Below are 22752 nucleotides of genomic sequence, written 5' to 3'. Positions count from 1 at the left end.
TCAACGGTGTTTATTGGCAAATATATATATATATATATATATATATATATATATATATATATATATATGGTATTCAGATAGTAATTAGTTGCATCTTATTAGTTATTCTTGGATGTTTACTTTTTTTAAAAAATTAAACATAAAAAAAAATATATAAAATTCTTAATCCGATAATAATATCTTCATCTAACATTTTTTTATCTTAGTTTTATTTATTTATTTAAAACGAGCTTCAAAAAGTAATTCAGATATATTAGTTATTCACTAAACACCATAAAATTATTTTTTATTGTCGAGTTAATATTTAATTGTGTTATTAAATATTATAAAGTTAATTTCCCTTTTTTTTTCCTCTTAAAAGACCCTTCAAAATGGACCTAGAATCAACAAAGGATAAAATAGGACCTTCATTAAAAAAATAAAAGGAATTTTATAAGAAAAAAATAATTTAAACTAATTTTATAAGAAAAGATAAAGGAAACACATTTGTTTGATCTAGGTTTTTACTGGGCTATTATTACTTTCCCTTGTCATAACTAGGCCCAATGACTACTAAAACAGTAATTTGGGCTTGGGCCGTTTAATGTAATTTCTCCCTTTTTAGAAAGGAAAAACATATCACCCACTAGGCGAAATCATAAACCACAACGAACTCTCTGCCACCGTTTTTGACCGTAGATTAACATCGGTTCCACATAACCCGAAAACACGATAAAACAATCTGCTGCTACTCAGCTCAGTCTATTCATTGATCTGTAGATATCGTTGGAGCTTCTCTTTAGTCTCTCGATCAAAGAAATGTCGTCGAGCAGGAAATTTACTCTGAAAAGCTCAGACGGAGAGGCTTTTGAGGTAGACGAAGCTGTAGCGCTTGAATCGCAGACTATAAGACACATGATCGAAGAAGATTGCGCTGATAACGCTATTCCTTTGCCTAACGTCACAAGCAAGATTCTTTCTAAGGTGATCGAGTACTGCAAAAAGCACGTTGAGACTCCTAAATCGGACGATCGCCCTTCTTCCGCTGATGATGATCTTAAATCTTGGGATGCTGAGTTCGTCAAAGTTGATCAGGCCACTCTCTTTGATCTCATCCTGGTTTGTTCTTAATTTTTTTTGTGGTTTTTAATTAGGTTAATTAATTGCTAGGGTTTGATTTAATTGTTTTATTTAATTTCTAGGGTTGAATGTCATAGCTTTATTTTATTGTTAGAACCTTATTTAATTGCTAGGGTTAGGTTTTGAGTTTATTTTTAGCTGATACTAGAAGTTGGGTGAATGTTGAATTAATGGAGTCTAAAGGCTGTGGTCACTGTATGTGTTTGCGCTTGCTGTGGAAGGTTTGGGAATAGATCTTAATATTCTAATCTGCTTGGATTTGTTTAGGCTGCCAATTACTTGAACATCAAGAACTTGCTGGACCTAACTTGTCAGACAGTGGCTGATATGATCAAGGGCAAGACTCCAGAAGAGATCCGTAAGACATTCAACATCAAGAATGACTTTACACCAGAGGAAGAGGAGGAGGTTCGGAGAGAGAACCAGTGGGCTTTTGAGTAGAAGGAAAGGGGTTTAATCTATTTCTATAATTGCCTTTTTCTGTTGGACGTGGATTGATGTTAAGGTTTTAATGTTTTGCAAACAATTGTCATTTTGTTTCCTTGTCTTGTGTCATTCTGTAATAGTTTCAATGTGTTGATATGGTATTTGTTGTTCCTTTATGATATCTTTGTGTTTTAGATTGCCTAATTATGCCATCTTGTCTTACCATACTGATGATTTACTATCAATTCTTTGGCACCCACAAATTCAGAACTTGGAAATTGGTTTTATGTGAGAAGGATGCGATGAGCTGTTTGGATTCATGTTGATGTTAGAAATAAAACTTATCATTCTTAATATTCATGTGATTATAGTGAAATTCAGGCCCCTTGCAGTCTTTTTCTATTCACTAGGTTGAGAGATCTCAATGAGAAATATAAATGCAAGACTCAGGAAGCTGTGTTGTCTTGCGCAACAAGCATTCTTGTATATACATTGAGCTTGAGATATATAGTTTGAGCTTTTATGATCTCAAGCATTCTTAAATTTATTACTTGTGAAATACATCTTTCTGATGCAGCTGTTTTGTGATTACCTACTGCTTGCAACAAATGGAGTGCGGACTTTAAGTTTTTTGTTAGTCCATATAATTGACCCAAACACGTCTTTGGGTAATGAAGGGACAGTTGTAGTGAAAATTACTTGATAACTCAATCTCTGGCTGTTCTTCGTAAATTGCAGGCTAGTTGGGCTCACGGTGATGGTTAGACCGCTAGGTGCTTCAATGGTTAGAGAGTATGTTGAATTACCATCTCCAGCAACATTTGTTAGGGTTCTGGTAATATTCTTGCTCTGCTTTCCAGTGAGGTTGAAAACTGCTATTGACGGGTAGTTGATGTTGGATATCAAGTCGACACTTGATTCCTTAGGACAAGTAAAACCATCTGGAACGTCCTTGGAAATAACTTCAATTGTGGATGTGTTGTACCCGTGATAGCATAGGAAGTTCAAGTAGTCAGTGGTGGTGGTTTCATAAACCAGCCCTGGTTGCAATGCTCCACTTGTGCTTATTTCTCCTGCCCCATAATCATAAGCCGTGGCTATAGCACCTAATTCTGCTGTTATCGGGGCCTTCATATTGTTTATCTGAGATGCTGTAAGCAAGGGAAAGAAAACGGAAGAGGAATTTTAAAATTAATATGAAATAATGAAATATTAACTAATTAGTTTTCCTGTGCTTGTCATAGATCTTTACCTGTTGACATAATGGCAGATTTGATTGCAGAGGGGCTCCAAGAGGGGTACTGGGACTTGACCACAGCAGCCATTCCAGAAACATGCGGACATGACATGGAAGTTCCCGAGATAATGTTGAATTTTGGGGATTCTTTACCTTTAAGAGTCACTTCTGTATCATTCGCCATCCAAGCTGCAAGTATGTCTACTCCTGGAGCCGCAATATCAGGCTGCAAAGCAAGAAGACAAGAGAACAATTTATTCACACATATACTCAGGTGAGGCTTCTGTGACTTGTGGGAGATGCTATTCATGAATCCAATGAAATAATTTGTCTAGAAGAACTGGCTTTGCCTTGAGGATATTCCTTGAGAGGGAGGAAGGCCCTCTGGATGAGAAGTATGCGATAGTAGGTGCTGGCTTATATTGTGACACCACTGTGCTAGGTAGGATCGTTGCAACTGGATTTCTGGGAAAATATAAAATTTATCAGAAAACAAGTTGCCATAATCAATGTAATGAATTTGTTACTCATACAGTTACAGGTAAAGATTGCACCAAGATAATAGCATATCTTACTTGGTCGAGTTAAGGTACGAAAGGATCCCGGGAGCATCCTTCGAACTAATCACAGTCAAAGGGAATTCATTGTAATTAGATGCAACTCCGCTCATCTTGTCATCAACCAAAACAAGACCAATTCCTCCTAAACTCTGCACTTCGTACTCCTTATCATAAAAGGAGTATGAATCGTCATCATTGTAACAGAGGACAATTTTTCCTTTGATCATTTCCCCATCCATAGAATCTGGGTTGCAGTTTCTGAAACAAAACGTGTCTTGTGACGTAAGTATTGGTGCCAATGCCTAAGATCCATGTGAACTATGTTGTTTTGTCATCTTCGATAGAAAAATAAAAGGTTATCACATAAATATAGCACACCTAGCCTCACTTTCGGATGCATCAGTCTTCTTAGCTGACTTTCCATAAACCAATGGATGTATTGGAGATGTTCCAATATTGGCAAAATTTATGGCTTCACCCTGAATTGAAATAAGAACACTCATTATGTTTCAATTGATATGATATTATTGGTTGAAAGATTGCTAATAGAAAAGGTGAAAATTATAAAGGACAAGAAATTTAGTTGCTGCTAAAAAATTCCATCACCTTGATCACCTTTCCCCCATCGAGCACAACGTTTGACTCAAATTTGCGGTCTATGGTTGTAGCAGCAACTGTCAGAATCCAGGGTGCGACATTTGTAACTGTTTCCTCGGATGGACCATCATTCCCCGCAGAGCAGACCACAGTGATCCCATTTTCAACAGCATGGTACGCTCCAATGGCTATTGGATCTTCCTTGTAATCGAGCATCAATGAAGCTGGTGACCCTAGTGATAATGATAGTATATCAACACCATCTTTAATGGCATCACTGAATGCAGCTAATATACTGGACCCAAGACATCCATATCGTGTACACACTCTGTACATAGCAATCCTTGACCCAGGGGATCCACCTTTGGCAGTCCCAGTAGCTAATCCGTAGTAAGATGCATCAGGTACCACAGTTCCTGCTGCAGTGGATGCTACATGAGTGCCATGCCCAATCATATCTCTTGGTGTATTATCTAGTCTGTCATCGTCATCGTCATCGTCGGGGCTATTGTAAGCTCTTGCTCCGATTATTTTCCTGATGAGGATCAAAACCTTAAGGTCATGGATAAACATATGCAAACCAATGGAGGAAGTTGACAGAGCAGGTTTTACCCATTACAAAAATCATGAGCATCGACACAGGTACCGTTCCAGCGCGACGGTATTGGACCCAGATCCTTGCCACTAAAACTCTCAGACTCGGGCGAAATACCTATATTACATATAACTCAAAGCTGCACGTCAGTTTTTGGGAAAGAAATGATGTTTCGGAATGAGTTTATGTAGCAAAGGACAAGAGATTTCACCTGTGTCTAGGATTCCAATGATCGAATCATATCCTCCAGAAGATGAGTTCGAGTCAGAATTGGGGCTTGAGTCAATCACTACATCGGTTCCGTATTTCAGGAAATCCCATGAACGAGTTGTGTGGAGTTGGTAGACAGGATCACGAAAAACAGATACAACTCCGGGGGTTTTAGCGATTGATTGAGCCTCTGCTGCTGATAAACGAGCTGCAAACCCTGAAATTCCATGTACATAGCTCTGCACTAGAGCATTCTTTCTCCTAGCAAGCACAAACATATTCAGTTATCATGAAATTCCATCTGCAAGTAAAAACAGTCTTCTCATCGTTTTCCTTAGATTGTATTGTCTCCTAAAACCCTAATAGGAAAAAACACAGAGCCGACTTAGTTTATAGCAAGTGGGCTTAGACCAAAAAGTCTTCATTTATTCTATAGAGTTATCGTCACTTGGTCTTAGCTAGCTTAAAAATAACAGCAAAAGCTCGACACAGGCAAAGTTCTTAATTAAAAGCTGGAATATTAGTACTGACACAACTTAACCAAAAAAAGAGAGTGATATTCCTAATGTATTCACCGTTTCAAGACAGAGCTCAGAAGCTGGGCATGATCATTCTTTGAAGAACCAGTCGCAGCTCCCATGTAAACAATATAAACACCATCCTTCTCTCCCTCAGCTGCTCCTGCTGATTCTACCAGAAATGCAACAAAGAGGATAGGAAACAATACATAGCATATGGCATAACCTTTCATTTTAGCTGATCTCCAGACCTCTCTAGTTTAGTGAATCAGGCTGGATGTAAGTGAGGAAGGTATTAGCTAGACAGCCATCCACTGCTTCTTATAATGGTAGGATGGTGCTTGTGTGTGATGGTTGGCAACCGCAGACCCAATGTCATATCCACCCGAAGTGCGCTATTGCTCAGCTTTTGCACTTAGAAATCTGGATATGGTGGCGGTGGTGCTGCTGGTGGGGTGGTGACGGTGCATGGAAGTGGAAGTGGTGGTATAGGTGAAGTTACAAGATATTTTTTTAGTAAATGCTCTTAAGGCACCAACTAAAAGTGCCAGCATCTTGAGCATAAAAAGAGCAAAGAAGCTTGGCAACGGAACAACTCTTGTACTAAAGATATGTTTGTTCGCTGGAAAACAATTTCTTTTTGGTAAATGAATATTAAGAAAATAAGTTTTTTTATGGTATTTGAATGTCCCAGGAAAAATAAATTGAAAAGTTTGTTGTGGATACTGAAAGTAAAATTATTTTTTGTATTATCCATACTATATGACCTAATATGTATGGATATTATATAACATGATATGCTATATATTTAACGTATTTTTTAATGGTTTTATAAAATTTATTAGGTATATTAAAATATTTTTTATCAATATATTTTATGTACTAATATATTGTGCTATATATATATGTATATAATTCCCAGGTTATAGAATTAACTTGAGTTAATTATTTTATTTAAAATGATGTTATTTTTTTTTTAAAAAAAGATCATTTTTATCCAAGTTTAGGCAATTTAATTGAATAATGAGTCAATGAATTGTGAATTAACTCTTCAATTCATTTAATTTGAAACGAGTTAATATTCAAAATTGTTTCAAGGTGAATGAATAAAATAAAACTCTAATTGTCGAGTCATTGAATTGACCCATAAAATCGAGTGATGCAGAGTTTAATAACTATATTTCTAAAGCTCTGTACAAGTGCGGTCAGTTGTTCTTTCTAATAAAATACAAAGAGGCTGATAATCAATCTCGAATGTGTTTTCCATTTAGGACCAAGCACGTTTAGTACTTTTTGAGACATAAAGGGGACAGTAATTACTTCTTCCAATCATATTTTTGGTGCACGCTGAGTATGACTTTCACCATTTTCATAGTTAATGGAGAATCAATTTTGGCAACCATATGTATATACAATGGTGTTAGACTTCGGAGAGGAATCTCTCACGATGAGTAAAACGCACCAAAATTAGGATAACACTCATCAAATCAAAATCTTTCCCTGCCCCCACCAAGATTATGACCCTCATATTCTTGTTAAAAAACCCTTCTTCGGTCAATTTTGATTTTTTGTCTGTCGATCATAGATTGTGATTTGCAATTTAAAATTATGACCCACATATTTTGGAGCATAATTTTTTATATTTGCAATTTGGCACAGGTATACTTATTTTTGTTACTTGTAAAATGCCTGTGATGAAGAGATGGTTGGAGTGAAAATCACTTGATAACTCAGTCTCTGTGCATTCTTCGTAAATCGCAGGCTAGTTGGACTCACTGCGATTATTAGTCCGCTCGGTGCTTCAATGGTTAGAGAGTCTGTTGAAGTAACCATCTCCAGCAACATTTGTAAGAGTTCTGTTAATGGTCCGGCTCTGAAATCCAGTGAGGTTGGAAGCTGATATGGACGGATAGTTGATGTTGGAAATAAGATCGACGCTCGAGTCTTTTGGACAAGAGAGAACACCCGGAACATCCTCGGAAATAACTTTAATTGTGGACGTGTCAGTAGTCAATGGTGGTGGTTTCATAAACAAGTCCTGGTTGTAATGGTCCAGTAGTGCTTATTTCCCCTGCCCCGTAATCATAAGCTGTGGCTATAGCACCTAATTCTTTTGTTATTGGATCCTTCGTATTGTTTATTTGAGATGCTGTAGGCCGGAAAAAAGGAAGAAAAATGACTCAAACATTAGTGTGGAATAATGGAAATAATTGTATTCAATGTTGCTTGTTGTAAATCTTTTTACCTGTTGTCATTATGGCAGATTTTATTGCAGAGGGACTCCATGAAGGATACTGGGGTTTGACCACAGCAATCATTGCAGAAACATGTGGACATGACATGGAAGTTCCTGAAATCACGTTGAATTGTGGGGATTCTGTACCTCTTAGATTCACTTCTGTATCATTGGCCTTCCAAGCTGCCACATTGTCTGCTTCTGGGGCTGCAAAGCTAGAAAACAAGAGAACAATTTGATTACATATAAACTCAGGTGATTCTTCTTTGATTCGTGGGAGATATTATTCATGAATCCAATCAAATAATTTGTCTACGAGAAAGAGAGGCTTTTCCTTGAGGATATTTCTTGAGATTGAGGAAGGCCCTCTTGATGAAAAATATGCCACGAAAGGTGCTGGTTTCTGGTAGGCAGGTTGTTGCGACTGGATTTCTATGAAGTTTCCAAATGTGTCAGCACATAAATTGCCATATATTTGTAATTGATATAGGTATCGAGATAATAGTGTGTATGTTACTTAGTTGAGTCTATGTAGGCAAGGACCTCTGCAGCATCCTTTGAACTGATCACAGTCATCAGAAATTCCATGAAATTGTCTGCAAATCCCCTTGTCTTGTCATCCACCTAAACAATACCAACCCCTCCCAAGCTCTGCACTCCCTCTTTCTTGACATATTGCGATCGTGTATCGTCGCCATTCTCACAGATGACAATCTTTCCTTTGATCATGTCACCAACCATAGAATCTGGGTTGCGGTTTCTGAAGCAATACATGTTACATAGCATAATTATTGGTGCCAATATTTTAGGATCCATGTGAGCTATTTGTAGATTTTTTTAGTGATACATCTTTAAGCTGTGTTGGAAATCGTTTGTCATCTTCGTGGGCTAAATAAGGGGCATATCACAAAAATTGCATACCTAACCTCATTTTCACCCGCATAAGTGTTCTTAGCTGACATTGCAGACATCAATGGATGCAGTGGAGATTTTCCAATATTGGTAAAATTCATGGCTTCGCCTTGAATTGAAATGTGAACTCCCTTCATGTTCAAATGACTCAATTTTATATAGGATCGATCGTTTCTTTATATACGACACAAGTGAAAATTAAAGGTAATTTCAACAAGGAATGGGACTCAATTTCTACTAAGAAACATCATTACCTCGATCACCTTGTTTCCACCCAACACAACATCAGACACAAACTTCTTGGTAACTGTTTCTTTGGTTGGCCCTTCATTTCCTGCAGAGCAGACCACAGCGATCCCATTCTCTACGGCATGGAACGCTCCAATGGCTATTGAACCTAGTGATAATGATAGTATATCAACACCATCTTCAATGGCATCGCTGAATGCAGCTAATATATAGGCACCTTTCCAGCGCGATGGTATTGGACTCATATCCTTGTCGTTGAAACTTTCAGACTCGGGCCAAATACCTGTGTTACAAAGAACTTCCAGAAGACATGTCAGTTGTTGAAAAAAGGAATGATTCTGTGTTTACCATTGATTTTAGGTAATGAGTATGCGTTCACCTGAATCTAAAAATCTAACGGAGGTGTCGGATCCTTGAGAGAACAAGTTCGAGTCAGAATTGGGGCTCGAAATAATCTCCAGACCGGTTCCATACTTCAAGAAATCCCATGAACGAGTTGTGTAGAGGTGATAGACAGGATCAGGAAAAACTGATACAACTCCAGGTTTTTTAGCAATTGATTGTGCCTCTGGACTCTGGTGCTGTTAAACGTGCTGCAAACCCTGAAATTCCATGCTTAAAGCTGCGCACTAGAGCATTCTTTCTCCTAACAAGCACAAAGAAATGTTGGTTCAAGTTATTATTACAACTCAATGTCCCAAAAACGTTCTGAGATGAAATTTGGCTACGAAACCACTTATGCTGTTTAGGTGGGCGTCGCTTTCCAGTGGAGGACGATTCTTGTATTGTTTTTGTCCATATGTCAATAATTCCCAATGGAAAATTATTCATAGTTAGGACAAGTATTTTTCAAATTTAATTAATAATTAATAGCTAGGATATTTATAAATTTTAAAAATATTAATTACTATTTTTTTTATCTAACATTCTATTATTATGGAACATTTTTAATTTAGTCAATGCATTCTAATTATATGTGACGTGAATATAAGTTAAAAATATTTACATGAATTAAAGTTTTATAAATCGATTTATAATAAAGCATGCCCTTTTTAATATTGTTAGTGTTTTTCTAAGGGTAAATATAATGTAAGGCAATAACTAAAAATAGCCCACAAGAAATTATTTAAGGATTCAAAATGAATTTTATTTAATTTAATTATTTTACTATTTTGTGTGTTTTAGTGTGTTGTTTCCAACACACCCATTATGAACCATTTTTATTTTAAATAGTTTTTTTTTTAACTTATACGTGATATGGATAAAAACTAACAATGCATACATAAATAATAAAAAAAAAAGTCTTCATCCAAAAAAGTAAATCACGACTTTGATCAAATAGATATTAAATTATTAAATTTAATGATTTGATAGATTTTGATTTAATTTAATTATTTTCATATTCTAATACTTTATATTTTTATTGGCTTTTTTATAAGCCTTTTTAGAGCTTTGATGGTCGAAATAAAATACCAATAGCACCACATAGTTTATAAGGGATTTAAATAGATTATTTTATATTATTTATAATTTTATATAATCTACAAGATTTAAAAAAAAAATGAACTTATATTTTAAGGATTCATTCTAAAAAATCACCTGTTCATTAAAAACTAAAAATTTTTATTTTCAAGAATTTTAATTATTCTTAATTAGAGGTGGGATTGAATTTAACTATAATTAGAATATCCATGGACACCGAAAGCCCGTCTTTTTGACAATATATATTATAATATTAGTTTTGGATGAATGATATGATAGTCAATGATAAGGCTCTAGGAGGTTTGTAATTTATATATAGCAATGGGATTTTGCTAATTTGTAAGTCGGCACTCAAGGGAGTGCTGTAGCTGACGTGCTAAGATTCCCAGCTGGGAAAAATGGAGCCCAGGAACGCGAAGATGGTAGCAGTCAACATCTTGAACAGTGTTGCTTTCTATTAATCATCAAAGAGATATGTTCCATTTTGAGACATATAGGGCCAGTAATTGCTTCGGCAAATCATATTTTTTGTGCTGGCTCGGTGTGACTTTTTATCATTTTCTAATTTGGTGACGATAATTTTGGTCAGGAATCAATTTTGGCAACAAAGTATAAAGTGGTGTTAGGGCCGAGTAGAAAGGAGCCTTGCATGATGAGCAAGATGTAGGTCCGATGTTACTATGTCTCGACTGAGTCTTTTAATCAGAGTTGTTGCGAGTGCGCCACTACCTCCTAATAAACTACCAAAATTAGGGTCCACATATTTGTGTTTGCACCCTCTCTCGAGCATTATATATACTGATTCTTTACTGTAGAAGATTGAAATATACCCAAGGAATATTATGTCGGTCTTCATGTAAAATTTCATACTCATCGGTATTATTAATGGAATTGTCGACGGAAATCATCGTTGCAAAATATCTTGTCGAGTTTTTTTATCCACTCAAAAATCAGAATCTTCAACAAAACTCTCACAATAAAAAATTAGATTTTATTATTTATTTTTTATTGGTAACTTTGTTAGCAGTTACACTTTTAACTAAATAAAAATTTATAAAAATTATAAATAGTTTATCATAAATTTAACATGTTAAAATATCAATGGAATGGCCGGCAATTTTGTTTTATTACTATTTTTGTTTCATTGCCGTTCCTGTCAATAATTGTGGACAAGAAAATTTTGATGATGAAATATTTTCCGGGAGTATTTTCGTTGTTTTTTTCTCAAGTTTCGAGTAGTGTTGAGCTTTTTGTTCTCCAATCAATTCATACCTCTGAAAATTCAAAGATTCTTTTAGAGAGCAACCTTCATTATGTCTTTAATGGACTCCGATGTACCTACTACACATGTATCCAAAGAAGAGTTCCATTTGGTTGACCTAAAATGTAACGCGTGACTTCCAACTTCGACGGTTCTATTCCGATCATCGGAGGTCAGATGTACTCCGACGAGGAAACTTGGGCACCATCTTTCTATACGATTTTTTTTTATTATTAAAACTTATTCTTAAGATTATAATAAAAAATAAGGAAAGACGTTTCATTAAAAAATATATTTTTTTCTCTTTATTTTAAATCATTAAATGTGATTATATTCACCGAGATATAGTTAAATAAAAAGTCAAATCACACTGACACCGAGATAAATTATATACATATACTAGGGGTGTTCAAAAAAACCGATTAACCGAGAAAACCGATAAAAAATTAACCGAGAAAACCAAACCGAGATAGAAAACCGATTAAACCGATTTGAAAACCATAAAATCTTGCCGGTTCGGTTCGGTTTCGGTTTGACCACTTAAACTGGTGAACCGAACCGCTAGTATAAATACCACAGTAACTCAGTACGCAAAGCATAAGTGCATAACCCTAATTGACATTCTGAACTGAAGCCGTCGCCCACACCAAAGAGCCAAAGACGATTTATCGTCTTCTCCCTTCTGCATCTGTCATTCTGTCTTGCCCTTCACCTTCAATTTTCATCCTTCCTCTTCTCCCTTTCGCATCTGTCTCTTCCTTCAATTTGCATCCTTCCTCTTCTCCCTTCTGCATCTGTCATTCTGTCTTGCCCTTCACCTTCAATTTTCATCCTTCCTCTTTTCCCTTTCGCATCTGTCTTGCCCCCTGCATCTGTCTCTTCTCTAGCCCGAAGAAAACCTCTTGGCTTCTCTCTTCACTTGCAACAGAACGACAAGGCTCCTCTATTGGTAAGTTTATCTTCATGTGCTTAACTGCTTAATGCTTATAAGTTCAACTTTTTATTTCAAACTTTGATGCTTCTCTGACCTCTGCTTCTCATTTGTTTATATTGTTAGATATAGAAGTTCCAAAAAACTGTATGATGATAATCTTAACTTCGTGAGGTTTCACTGTTTCAGTTTCCTTCTGCATGTATTTTTCTATAATCTACGGGACTGGTAGTAGAACTGTGAGGAGTGTATTAGCTTCTGAGTGCTTATTTCCTGCCTTCTACTGATGGTTTCTTTTTTGGGATATACAAATTTAACTCTATTAAGTTGTTAACAGGTCACATTAATGCATATAGGTCCATTGGTATTGCCATTGATACAACTTGATGATATTGTTTCCATTTAAGATTATGTTTTTATTGAAGGTGCAAATTTATTAATTCATCACTTGAAGTTGGGTTTTGTAGTTCACTTCTCTTAGTTGCAATTTGCAACATTGGTCCTTAGGTTGGTTCTTGTTAATTTTAAGATGAAGATGTCTTAATTTCAACAGACATTCACGGGTCCTCTCATGTTAATGTTGTCCAGTTGCCTACAGGACTGTGTTTCATGGGTTCGGCGTTTTAACTTGTATTGGAAACATTTTTTATAATGTTTTGGATTGTTTTCTACCTTTTCTTTAATGATGATAAAGCAAATATAAGAAAAAAAAAACCTCCTTTCTTTTGAAGGATAAATTAGCATTATATTTGCATTTTCTTTATGAATGTTTTAGTTCCTGGTTGTTTTCCTCATTGTTTGATACTGGTTATATAAATAAGATCAATAATTTTAATTTCCATTGTCTTGCAGAAGATATAAAGAAAGAAAGGAAGAAACAGTAGAGCCTGAGGTTAATCCTAAACGAGATCAGAGGACAGTATTTGCCTATCAGCCTATCAGGTTAAATATAGACATGTTTGATAAATTCTACACACAATTTTAAAGAGACTAACAAACAAAACTAGTTCATTAATAGCTACACAGGCAAATATACAAGGCATCTATCTCAATTAATTTTTTTAGATCACAAAACACACTTTCAGTTCATTAATAGCTGCAGTGCTGCACATGCAAATAATGTTTTTTTCATTATTTTATAATCTGTTTTAATTTCAGATGGATAATCGGGAAAATTGTACACCAATTGAATCAAATCCTTCAAGTTCAGAACCCAATTCTTTTCCTATTCCAGTTCCAGTTCCAGTTGCTACTTCTAGTACAAATAGCAACACTGAAAGTGAAGGCAATCCAGCTTTTAGATCTAATAAAAGAAAAACATCTCAGATTTGGGATCACTTTAAAAAATTAGATGGTAATGTTAAGGCTCCTAGGGCTGCATGTATGTATTGTGGAAAAGACTATGTATGCCATACTATACTTAATGGGACTAGTAACATGTGGAGTCATCTAGATGTATGCAAAAAGTTTCCTTTTGTGATTGATCGAAAACAAAAAACTTTAGTCTTACAACCTAAGCCTACAATAAAAAGGGGTAATAGTGGAGAGAAAAATCTGGTGACTATTAAGGCGGTGGGTTATAGTTATAAAGAGTGTAGGAAAGCCCTAGAAAAAATGATTATACTTGATGAGTTACCTTTCAACTTTGTTGAAAACCAAGGATTTAAATCATTTTGTCAAGTAATGCAACCTAGATTTGATGTTCCTTCTCGTTTAGACGATTTGGAAAGATTGTTTAAAAATTTATGTAGTTGAGAAGGAAAAATTAAAGAAAGCTCTTAAGGATCAACGTGTATGTTTAACAACCGATACTTGGATATCAATCCAAAATATTAATTATATGTGTTTGACTGCCCATTAAATTGATGAAGGTTGGAACTTGAATAAAAGAATTCTAAACTTTTCTCAAGTTTCTAATCATAAAGGTGAAACAATTGGTCAAGCAATTGAGAGTTGTTTGTTGGAATAGGAAATTGATAACATTTTAACAATTACAGTTGACAATGCAAGTTCAAATAATTTGACAATAAAATATTTGAAGAGAGTAACAAGTAATTGGTCAACTAATATATTGTCAAATGACTTCATGCATGTTAGATGTTGTGCATGTATTGTTAATCTTATTGTATGTGCGAGATTGAAAGATATTAATGATTCAGTTGTTAAAATTAGGAATGCAGTGAGATTTGTTAGATCTTCTCCTTCTAGACAACTTGTTTTTAACCAATGTGCGGAGAGGTTGAAAATTGGGAGTAAAAAATCTGTTTGCTTGGATGTTGCAACTAGATGGAACTCTACATATATGATGCTAAAAGCAACTGAAAAATTTGATGTGGTTTTTATGAGGTTAGAAGAAACCGATCCTAGGTATTTGAGTTACTTTGAGGTTGATTCAAAAGGAAAACAAAAAAACTTAGGTCCTCCTGCTTTAGAAGATTGGGAAAAGGCTAGATCTTTTGTCAAGTTCTTGAAACTATTTTACACGGTTACATTGAAATTTTCTGGCTCGTTGTATGTGACATCTAATTCTTTCTTTCATGAATTGATTTCTATGCATACAAGCATATCTCAACTTTGTAAAAGTGAAGATGTTTATGTAAGTAAAATGGCCAATAATATGATGACAAAGTATAAAAAATATTAGGGGGATCAAGATACACAAACTTTTTGTTGTATGTGGCAGTTGTGTTAGATCCACGTTTCAAATTGAAGTATGTGAGATTTTGTTTTGGAAGATTGTATGATGTTGAAGAGGCTGAAAATTTTACAATTAAGGTTAAAGATAGTTTGCTAAAGTTGTTTGAGCATTATATGAATGTTGATGAGAATGTTGAGGTTGTTCATGGTGTTGAAACTAGTATAAATGAAAATGTTAATGTTGATTTAATGGTGGTAAATGATGATATGTTGGATGACTTAGCTTCTCAATTCAAAAAACATTTAGAGGAAAAAGGCGGTGCACAAAAAAAAATGAGGTTGAGAGGTATTTGGGTGATGATTGTGAGGATCCTAATGATTTTAAATTAGATATTTTGGGTTGGTGGAGGTATAATGCTACAAAATACAAGATTCTTTCTAAGGTGGCACAACACGTGTTAGCTATTCCGGTATCTGCAGTTTCTGAAGCAACTTTCAGTACTGGTGGTCGTATTTTAGATCCATTTCGAAGCTCTTTATCTCCATCGACAGTGCAAACACTGGTTTGTTGTCAGAATTGGTTGAGTTTAGCATCAATTCCAATCAACATCAGCAATTACATGGATTATATTGAAAATTCTGAGATGATTGAGTCAGGTAATTTCTTTTACAAATTTAAATGTAGTTATTTTATAATATCATTTATTTACATATGTTTAATCTAACTTTTTAATTTATGTTTTTGTAGAATTTGGTGAAAGTTTAAAAATCTCAACTGATTGTTTGTAAGCAGTATTGGTGGCTTGGTGCAATTTTGGAATATAATTGTTTTTGGTAATTAATTTACTTTACCTTGTTAATTCCCCTTAACATTTTGCATACTTAATTTAATTCTTTCAATAGTTGAACTATGTTGCTAATTTGCTAGTGTTTTTTTTTATAGCATTATCCTTACTGGAATTTTTGGATGCCCATGCTGCTGTGTTTTTTTCTTTAAACTATGCTTGCTAGATGTTTATGATAATTTATTGCTAGTTGGCAGTTGCTAATGTATTCGCTTGTTAATGTTAACTTTTCTAGTGCGAACAAACTTTTAATTTGAGGTGTTCAAATTTGATCATGTATCTTGCATATTGAAATTGATTTATTGCATTGCATGCATATTGAAATTGATTTATTGCATTGTATCTGTCAGATTGAATTCATGTCTAAATTCATGTGAAGAATTAAATGATTTACATTCCTTGGATGTATGGTTTTCTCAGCATAGCTCACTGCCTGTAAACCATTTAAACAACTTCAGGCTTATAAACAAGACATGAAAAATAAATTTATTTGTCATCAGTCTTGGGATGCCCCTTGAATTTAAAGTTGTTTGCATATGCCTTAACTTGAAAGGAGAAGAAAAGTTCAGAGTGACCAGGAGAAGAAAGGCTCGCAGATGGCACTTCCACATTGCATGCATATTGAAAGATAAGTGTTCAGTAAGGAATTCCCGTTTATGGCAGTCAGCCAAGCTGTCTATAAATTTTAAAACTTAATTTACTGTAAAGTTAAGCCAATTTTTTTTTTTTAAAAAAAACCCATAAACGAAGGGATTTTAGTTTCCCGGTTTTTTTTTAAAAAAAACCGGATTTAATGAAGGGATTAGGTTTCCTGGTTTTTTCCCAAAAAAAACCGAATTTAACCGAACCGGACCAGTTCGGTTTGAACCGGTTTCCGGTCCGGTTCGGTTAATATTTCTTCAAAATATTTAAATTCGGTTCGGTTGGTTTTTTTACTCTAAACCGAACCGTGAACACCCCTAACATATACATTTGTCTTTTATTTTTTTAAATAATATATTTTTAATTTAATATTTAATTAGTGTTAATAAATTTTATATGATTGACTAGTCTAATATAATTTTCAATTCATCTTATTAAAAAATATATATTAACTTTTCTATTATTAATTAAAAACTCTTAAGATGTAAAAAAAAAGGTTCACAACGCCTACTCGTTATTCTTTTACATTGAAAATTAAATAGAAATCCTATTGATAGCATAGCACGGTTAACCAACTAGTAATCTTGTATTTCAATACACGAGATCAATAGTATAATTTATTTTGAAAAAGAAAATATTTTTAAACAATTTTAATTATTAAAATTGTATAAAACATCACTTAAATTTTGATTATGAAAATAGGTCTTAAATTCAAATATAATTCTACCTGAAAAATTGAAAAATTGACTCGGGAATCAAGAAACTCAAGCTATGACCTGAAACAAATTTAAAATTAAATAATTAGTTAACCTGATAAAAGTAGATTGATTATATTAAAACCCCACTGATTTGATTGATTTTGACTTGTCTAATCCTGATTAAATGATTGTAAAATACATAAAAGAAATAAAAAATTAAAATAACATTATCTTAGCTTTTATTTTCAAAAATGATTAACCAGTAATCCAAACTCTTTCACTAGAATTATATCTAAAATTAATACTTATTTACACCTCCAAACCATAGTAAAAAAATGAATAAAACTTTAGTCAACTATCTCTTAAATATTTTATTTTCAACGGCTCCCACGAGGAGAGTCGGCCCAATTTTTCCAAAGCCATTGATTATTCATTGCTTCCTCCTTTCCTAGCAAGGACCCCAACATCATACCTTAAGTTTGTACCAGGAAAAGACAAAAATTAAATAAATAAAAACTAGGCTAAATAGAAATCACAAACAACAACGCATTGACTAATGTTGCCCAGATGAGAAGGATAAACTAAAACAGCCAGTCACTCTCTCTCTCTCTCTTTCTGATTACTGTGTAGTTGTTTTTTAAAATATTTTTTTAAATTATATTAAAATAATATTTTTTATTTTTTAAAATTTATTTTTAATTTTATCACATTAAAATAATTTTAAAATTAAAAAAATTAAAATACAATTTCTACCTTAAAAACAAACATGACCGTGGGAGGACCTGGTTCAATTATTGTTCTCGAGCAGCTTCGAGTTCCCATTAATGTAGTCCTTTTTTACTTTCCTTTAACGAATTTTATAAGAAAACATGAATTAATTTGTGATATTAATAAAATTAAAAATATAGCTATTAAAAAAAATTATAATCACCTTTATTGATATTTTTTTCTTTACATATAGGCATTAGAATTTTGTTTTTAGCTGCTAATTTCATACAATCACTGTGTAATTCCTTTTCAATTTATTTTTTTTAAAAAAAACTTAGCATCATTACCTTAAAAACATAAAAACAAACACACATAATTATTCTAAAAACAACTTTATAAAGTGAGTGGCGTGCAGTGTCTAGATGTTGTCGATTTATTATCGGTGATCCTTTGTTTTCCTCGTTCATTTCTCTCTCCTCACCCAATAAATATATTTTGGTCCTCATTGTTGTTGGTATTTCAGATTCGATCATCTTAATTTTTATTTTTATAATTTTTTCATTTTCCCTTTTAACTTAACCCTTGCTTTTTAACTTGTATAGATAATATTTTTCGATTCGGTTTTTCTACTTTAATTTTTTTTTGTCATTTTATTAAAGTTGTTATGACTTTCAATTTTATCCTTTGTAGTTTTTGTGTTTTTCAATGATGATAATGATTCCAATTCTGTCTCTCTTCCACTGACTTTAATGGTTTTCATGGTCCTTTTGTCAAAAAATTTATTCAATTTTATCATTCAAATCAAGTTCATGGTTTTTATTTTTTAATAATAATAATAATAATAATAATAGTGATGATAATATTAATAATGATGATGATGATGATGATGTTAATAAATAATAGTAATAGTAATATTAGATATAATAATAATAATAATAGTGATGAAGATAATAATAATAATAATACAAATAGTAATGAAAATATTAATATTATTGATGGTAAAGACAAAAACAACAACAATGAAATTAATAATTATAATGGTGGTGGTGGTGGTAGTAATAATATTATTAATGATAGTAACAAAGATAATAAAAAAAATTAAATTAGTGATGATAATAAGAATAATAGTAGTTATAATGGTAGTGACAGTGACAATTATACTACCATTACTACTAATAATGATAATAATAATAGTAATAAAAATAATAATAATGTTAGTAGCTATGATAATAATATTGATAATAGTAATAGTTTTGGTGATAATGGTAACAGTTGTAGTCATGTTATTAATAATAATAACAATAATAATGATGATGATGATATTAATAGTTATGATAATAATATTGATGATAGTAATAATTATGGTAATAGAAGTAGTAGTGATTGTGGTGGTGATGGTAGTAATAATAATACTTATAATAATACTGATAGTGATGATAATAATCATAATAGTAGTAGTAATAATAATTTACTACGATAATAATAGTTGTGGTGGTAGTAATAATTGTAATGATAATGGTAATAATAATAAAAATGATGGTTATGATATTAGCAGTGATAATAATAATATTAACAATGATGAAGATAATAATAATAATAATAATAATGATAATAAGAACACTAATAATGATGATGATGATAACAATGATAATAACAATAATAATAACATTAGTAGTAGCAGTAATAACAGCAGCAGCAATAACAACAACAACGGTGATGATAACAATGGTAATTGTTGTTAAGATAGTAATAATACTAATAAAACTACTACTATTATTACTAATAATGATAATGCTAATAATAATAAAAAAACAAAAATAATAGTAATAATAGTAGCAGAAACAGTGATGATGATGATAATAATAATAATAACAATTATAGTGATTTTAATAATGATAAAAATAATAATAGTGTTAATAATGATAATGTTAATGGTAATGATATTATTTATTAATATTAGTAGCAATAGTGATCTTGATCTTCGTTTTTATTTTTTAAAAGGAAAATTATATGATTGATTTTTTTAATTTATCATTTAATATTTAATTTATTAAGAATCGGACTTTATAATTTTTCTGGATTGGATGCTTCGGGTGTAATGACTCGGGTCATAGATTTAAAAAGTTAACATATTTTTTAAGGATTTTATAATTATTTTTATTTTTTTATAGGATTATTTCAATTATATAATCTGAACTACAAGTTTAATAGAGTATTCCAGGTTAACTTAACTTTTATTAGCATTGTTATATATTTATTGTGATTGGTTTTTAATGCATATTTTTTACTGCATTTCAATATTATATTTCTTTTAAAAAATAGTTTGGCTTTGCCGCGCAGCACCGTGACCAAGTATAGTTCAAGCTAAATGTCGAACAATCTTTTGCCTATGCAAGTTCACTTTGGTCCCAGATTATTGACATACTTCTTACAGCATTTGCCAACGTGTCGACCAAAGCTGCTTGAATGATGGAATATAGGTGCTCATCGAAGACCCTTTTTGTTGTCGTTCTGTTTCCGAGAAAGTAATGGTGCAGTGCAAGGCGATGGAAGTGTCCTATACCTATTCATCCTTACGAAATGGTTTCTTCTTCTGGGAAATGTTTGGAAGTATGAGAAATATTGTTTTTTAAAATATTTTTTATTTAATAATATATTAAAATAATTTTTTTATATTAACACATTAAAATAATTAAAAAATAATAACTTGAAGCTAAAAAAAAATTCAAAAAGTTTAAAAAACATGGTTGAGCCAGCCTAAGTGTTTGTCATGTCTCTAATTAAACCCACAGTTACCCCTTCACATATGATTTGCAAATTCTCCGTCCAGACAAGCAGTGAAATGCAAGATTGCTCGGAATGGGCACCACATACAAACGAAGTAGAAAAACACAAAGCACTGTGAAATATCAATAAAAATAATCAATAAATCATGATGGAAAGGAGGACACTGAAAATGAATAGATAAGATTAGAATAGAAAGTGACATTGATAGCCAAACAGGTCCCATCTTTATATACATATTTGTAGGCAAACAAACAAGCCAAGGCTATTTCCCCTTGGCATTTATCTCTCCCAACGTCACAGCGTCCACATAGGAGGAGGAAAATTAGAAAGCAAACATGGAAAAGAAGACAAAGGAGTGAAGAAATAGTGGTTCAAGAAAATAAAATACGACCCCTCAACTGGTCCTGCGGCTTGGCGTCCAGGCAACTTTAATTTGTCCTTGCTACTTTCCTACCTTTCTTTTCCCCTCCTTTCTTTTACATCAAAAGCCCTTTGAAATGATATATGGAAAACATCTCCCTCCTTTCAAGGAAGTTTTTGGCAAGATAGCCAAGTGGAAACATAAAGGGATGAAAGGAGTAAATGGGCTAAGCATAAATTTCTTACTTCTCAAAATGGAGCCGTTGAGGTTCGATAGAGGGTGTGCTTTTTTGGTGGCTGAGCAGGAGCTGCTGCCAAGAACTGTAATCGCAAGTATGCATCACAAATTTAAATGCCATGATGTGATCTCTTGCTTTGTGTAAATTTAACGTTCCATATCTGGAAAATAAAAATATGTGTGTGTGTGTGTGTGTGTATTAAAAAAAAAAAACATTCCTCTTCTACGGTACTGACCCTTTCTTGCTGCTTTCTAAGCTTGGCATTCTCCTCTCCTAACAGAGCAACTTTAAGTTCCAACTCGGTCGTGTAAGCCTGCAAAAGGGTAAAGTAAATAAATAAAACCATTAATGTTATATAATCATTAAATTTCACTAAAACAGTTTTTTAGAAGGAGAGAAAGATTCCTGCTTCCTAGCCCGGGACCGAGCTGCAGATTCTCTGTTCTTGATCATGCGCTCATGCCTCCGATCGCCGCCAGAAACGTCACCTTTTTCTTGAGGCCTTTTTCTGCAAATGGAAGGGAACAATGAAGAAGAACCCAAAGAATCAAAAGGGGGATCGAGAGAAGAATAAAAACTTGGTGTGCCAGCACCGGCATGGCTATGCATTTGTGTGGATTTGACCTCAAAGGGACAGTCCTGCTTTCCAGATATTGAAAATGATCATACCCATAATTCAAATTCAGCATAGTAGCTGGTGGCGGCCCTAAAGAGTTCTTCAAGAAATTGTTGCCCCCACCAGATGAGGGTTCCTTAGAGGCAACCCTTGTTGGTGTGTCTTTATTGGAAGATCTAGCCAAGAGGTCTTGAAACATCATACCATGAAAAACATGGTCGTCGGTGTTGTTGTTGCTGCCTGTGTGACTATTTGGATGTTCATGAAGAGAAGCTAGGTTTATATCATTCCAAACTTCTTCCATTGAGTTTCCAGTCGTTGATTGGTTTGGTATTGGAGAAGGAGAAGACAGGGTTGAAGGAGATGAACATGTATAGAGGGATTTTGACGGAGAATTACTAGAGACTTTATTGGTGCTCATGCTGTTTTTATTTATATTTTGATCTCCTGCCACTGATCACATACTTTTACAAGGAAACACGGATCAGGAGGCCATGCGAGAGGAGATGTGACTCGGAGTGACTGGAGATGAAGAGATACTTCTTCTCCTCTTTCTGGTTGATATGGGGCCGTACGAGAGGAGATTGGACTAGGAGTCACTGTAGATGGAGAGATATTTCGGTTTCTCTTTATATGGGGCCATATTACGTTATATGGTTTGTCTTTAAAATCCTCCAAGTTTTAAATTCCAATTACTTTCTTTTCAAGCCATAGTAACAGCAGCAACAATAATAATAAAAAAGAAAAAGAAGAAAGTATTCAATGTAATCTTCTTCCTGTGTAGTGCTCCTGGTTTGTCACGAATTTACATGGAAAAAATTGATGGAAAGTGAACGAAAGTATTTAATTAAAAATTAAAAATTAATATATTTAAATAAAAAAATATA

General features: G+C 33.4%; 2 protein-coding genes, 1 long non-coding RNA gene and 1 pseudogene across 3 annotated transcripts; 1 reads left to right on the top strand and 3 right to left on the bottom strand.

Annotated features, from left to right (window-relative positions):
* The first annotated feature begins 629 nt into the window (after nucleotides 1–629).
* Nucleotides 630–1749, top strand: LOC133692051 (SKP1-like protein 1B). Its single transcript, XM_062112721.1, has 2 exons — nucleotides 630–1098; nucleotides 1387–1749. Exons 1-2 carry the CDS (start codon nucleotides 799–801, stop codon nucleotides 1558–1560), a joined length of 474 nt encoding a protein of 157 aa, XP_061968705.1. The 5' UTR covers nucleotides 630–798; the 3' UTR covers nucleotides 1561–1749.
* A 302-nt stretch (nucleotides 1750–2051) lies between these two features.
* On the bottom strand, nucleotides 2052–5807 carry LOC133692050 (CO(2)-response secreted protease-like). Its single transcript, XM_062112719.1, has 9 exons — nucleotides 5320–5807; nucleotides 4746–5005; nucleotides 4552–4651; nucleotides 3949–4474; nucleotides 3721–3821; nucleotides 3358–3600; nucleotides 3133–3247; nucleotides 2798–3008; nucleotides 2052–2696 (listed from the first exon to the last, which is right to left on the bottom strand). The coding sequence occupies exons 1-9, from the start codon at nucleotides 5493–5495 to the stop codon at nucleotides 2134–2136; spliced, it is 2295 nt and encodes a 764-aa protein (XP_061968703.1). The 5' UTR covers nucleotides 5496–5807; the 3' UTR covers nucleotides 2052–2133.
* A 984-nt stretch (nucleotides 5808–6791) lies between these two features.
* LOC133692813 (CO(2)-response secreted protease-like) lies at nucleotides 6792–9490 on the bottom strand (annotated as a pseudogene).
* Nucleotides 9491–20811: 11321 nt separating this feature from the next.
* Nucleotides 20812–22510, bottom strand: LOC133691326 (uncharacterized). The gene is made up of 3 exons (XR_009841643.1): nucleotides 21919–22510; nucleotides 21485–21757; nucleotides 20812–21331 (listed from the first exon to the last, which is right to left on the bottom strand). It is a non-coding gene; the product is annotated as an uncharacterized LOC133691326 (long non-coding RNA).
* Between the last annotated feature and the right edge of the window lie 242 nt (nucleotides 22511–22752).

Source organism: Populus nigra, chromosome 4 (genome assembly GCF_951802175.1).
Source record: "Populus nigra chromosome 4, ddPopNigr1.1, whole genome shotgun sequence".
Taxonomy (NCBI): domain Eukaryota; kingdom Viridiplantae; phylum Streptophyta; class Magnoliopsida; order Malpighiales; family Salicaceae; genus Populus; species Populus nigra.
Note: the sequence above shows the minus strand (reverse complement) of the source record. Positions and strands in the feature narration are given on the sequence as shown.

What these genes read in the sequence shown, in the direction of transcription:
- LOC133692051 (XM_062112721.1), top strand. Translation starts at nt 799, where the DNA reads ATGTCGTCGAGCAGGAAATTTACTCTGAAAAGCTCAGACGGAGAGGCT. An exon ending in CTCTCTTTGATCTCATCCTG is followed by an intron (nt 1,099 to 1,386) that starts GTTTGTTCTTAA and finishes GGATTTGTTTAG; the next exon opens with GCTGCCAATTACTTGAACAT.
- LOC133692050 (XM_062112719.1), bottom strand. Translation starts at nt 5,495, where the DNA reads ATGAAAGGTTATGCCATATGCTATGTATTGTTTCCTATCCTCTTTGTT. An exon ending in GCTCATGATTTTTGTAATGG is followed by an intron (nt 4,475 to 4,551) that starts GTAAAACCTGCT and finishes GATCCTCATCAG; the next exon opens with GAAAATAATCGGAGCAAGAG. An exon ending in TCGTACCTTAACTCGACCAA is followed by an intron (nt 3,248 to 3,357) that starts GTAAGATATGCT and finishes ATATTTTCCCAG; the next exon opens with AAATCCAGTTGCAACGATCC.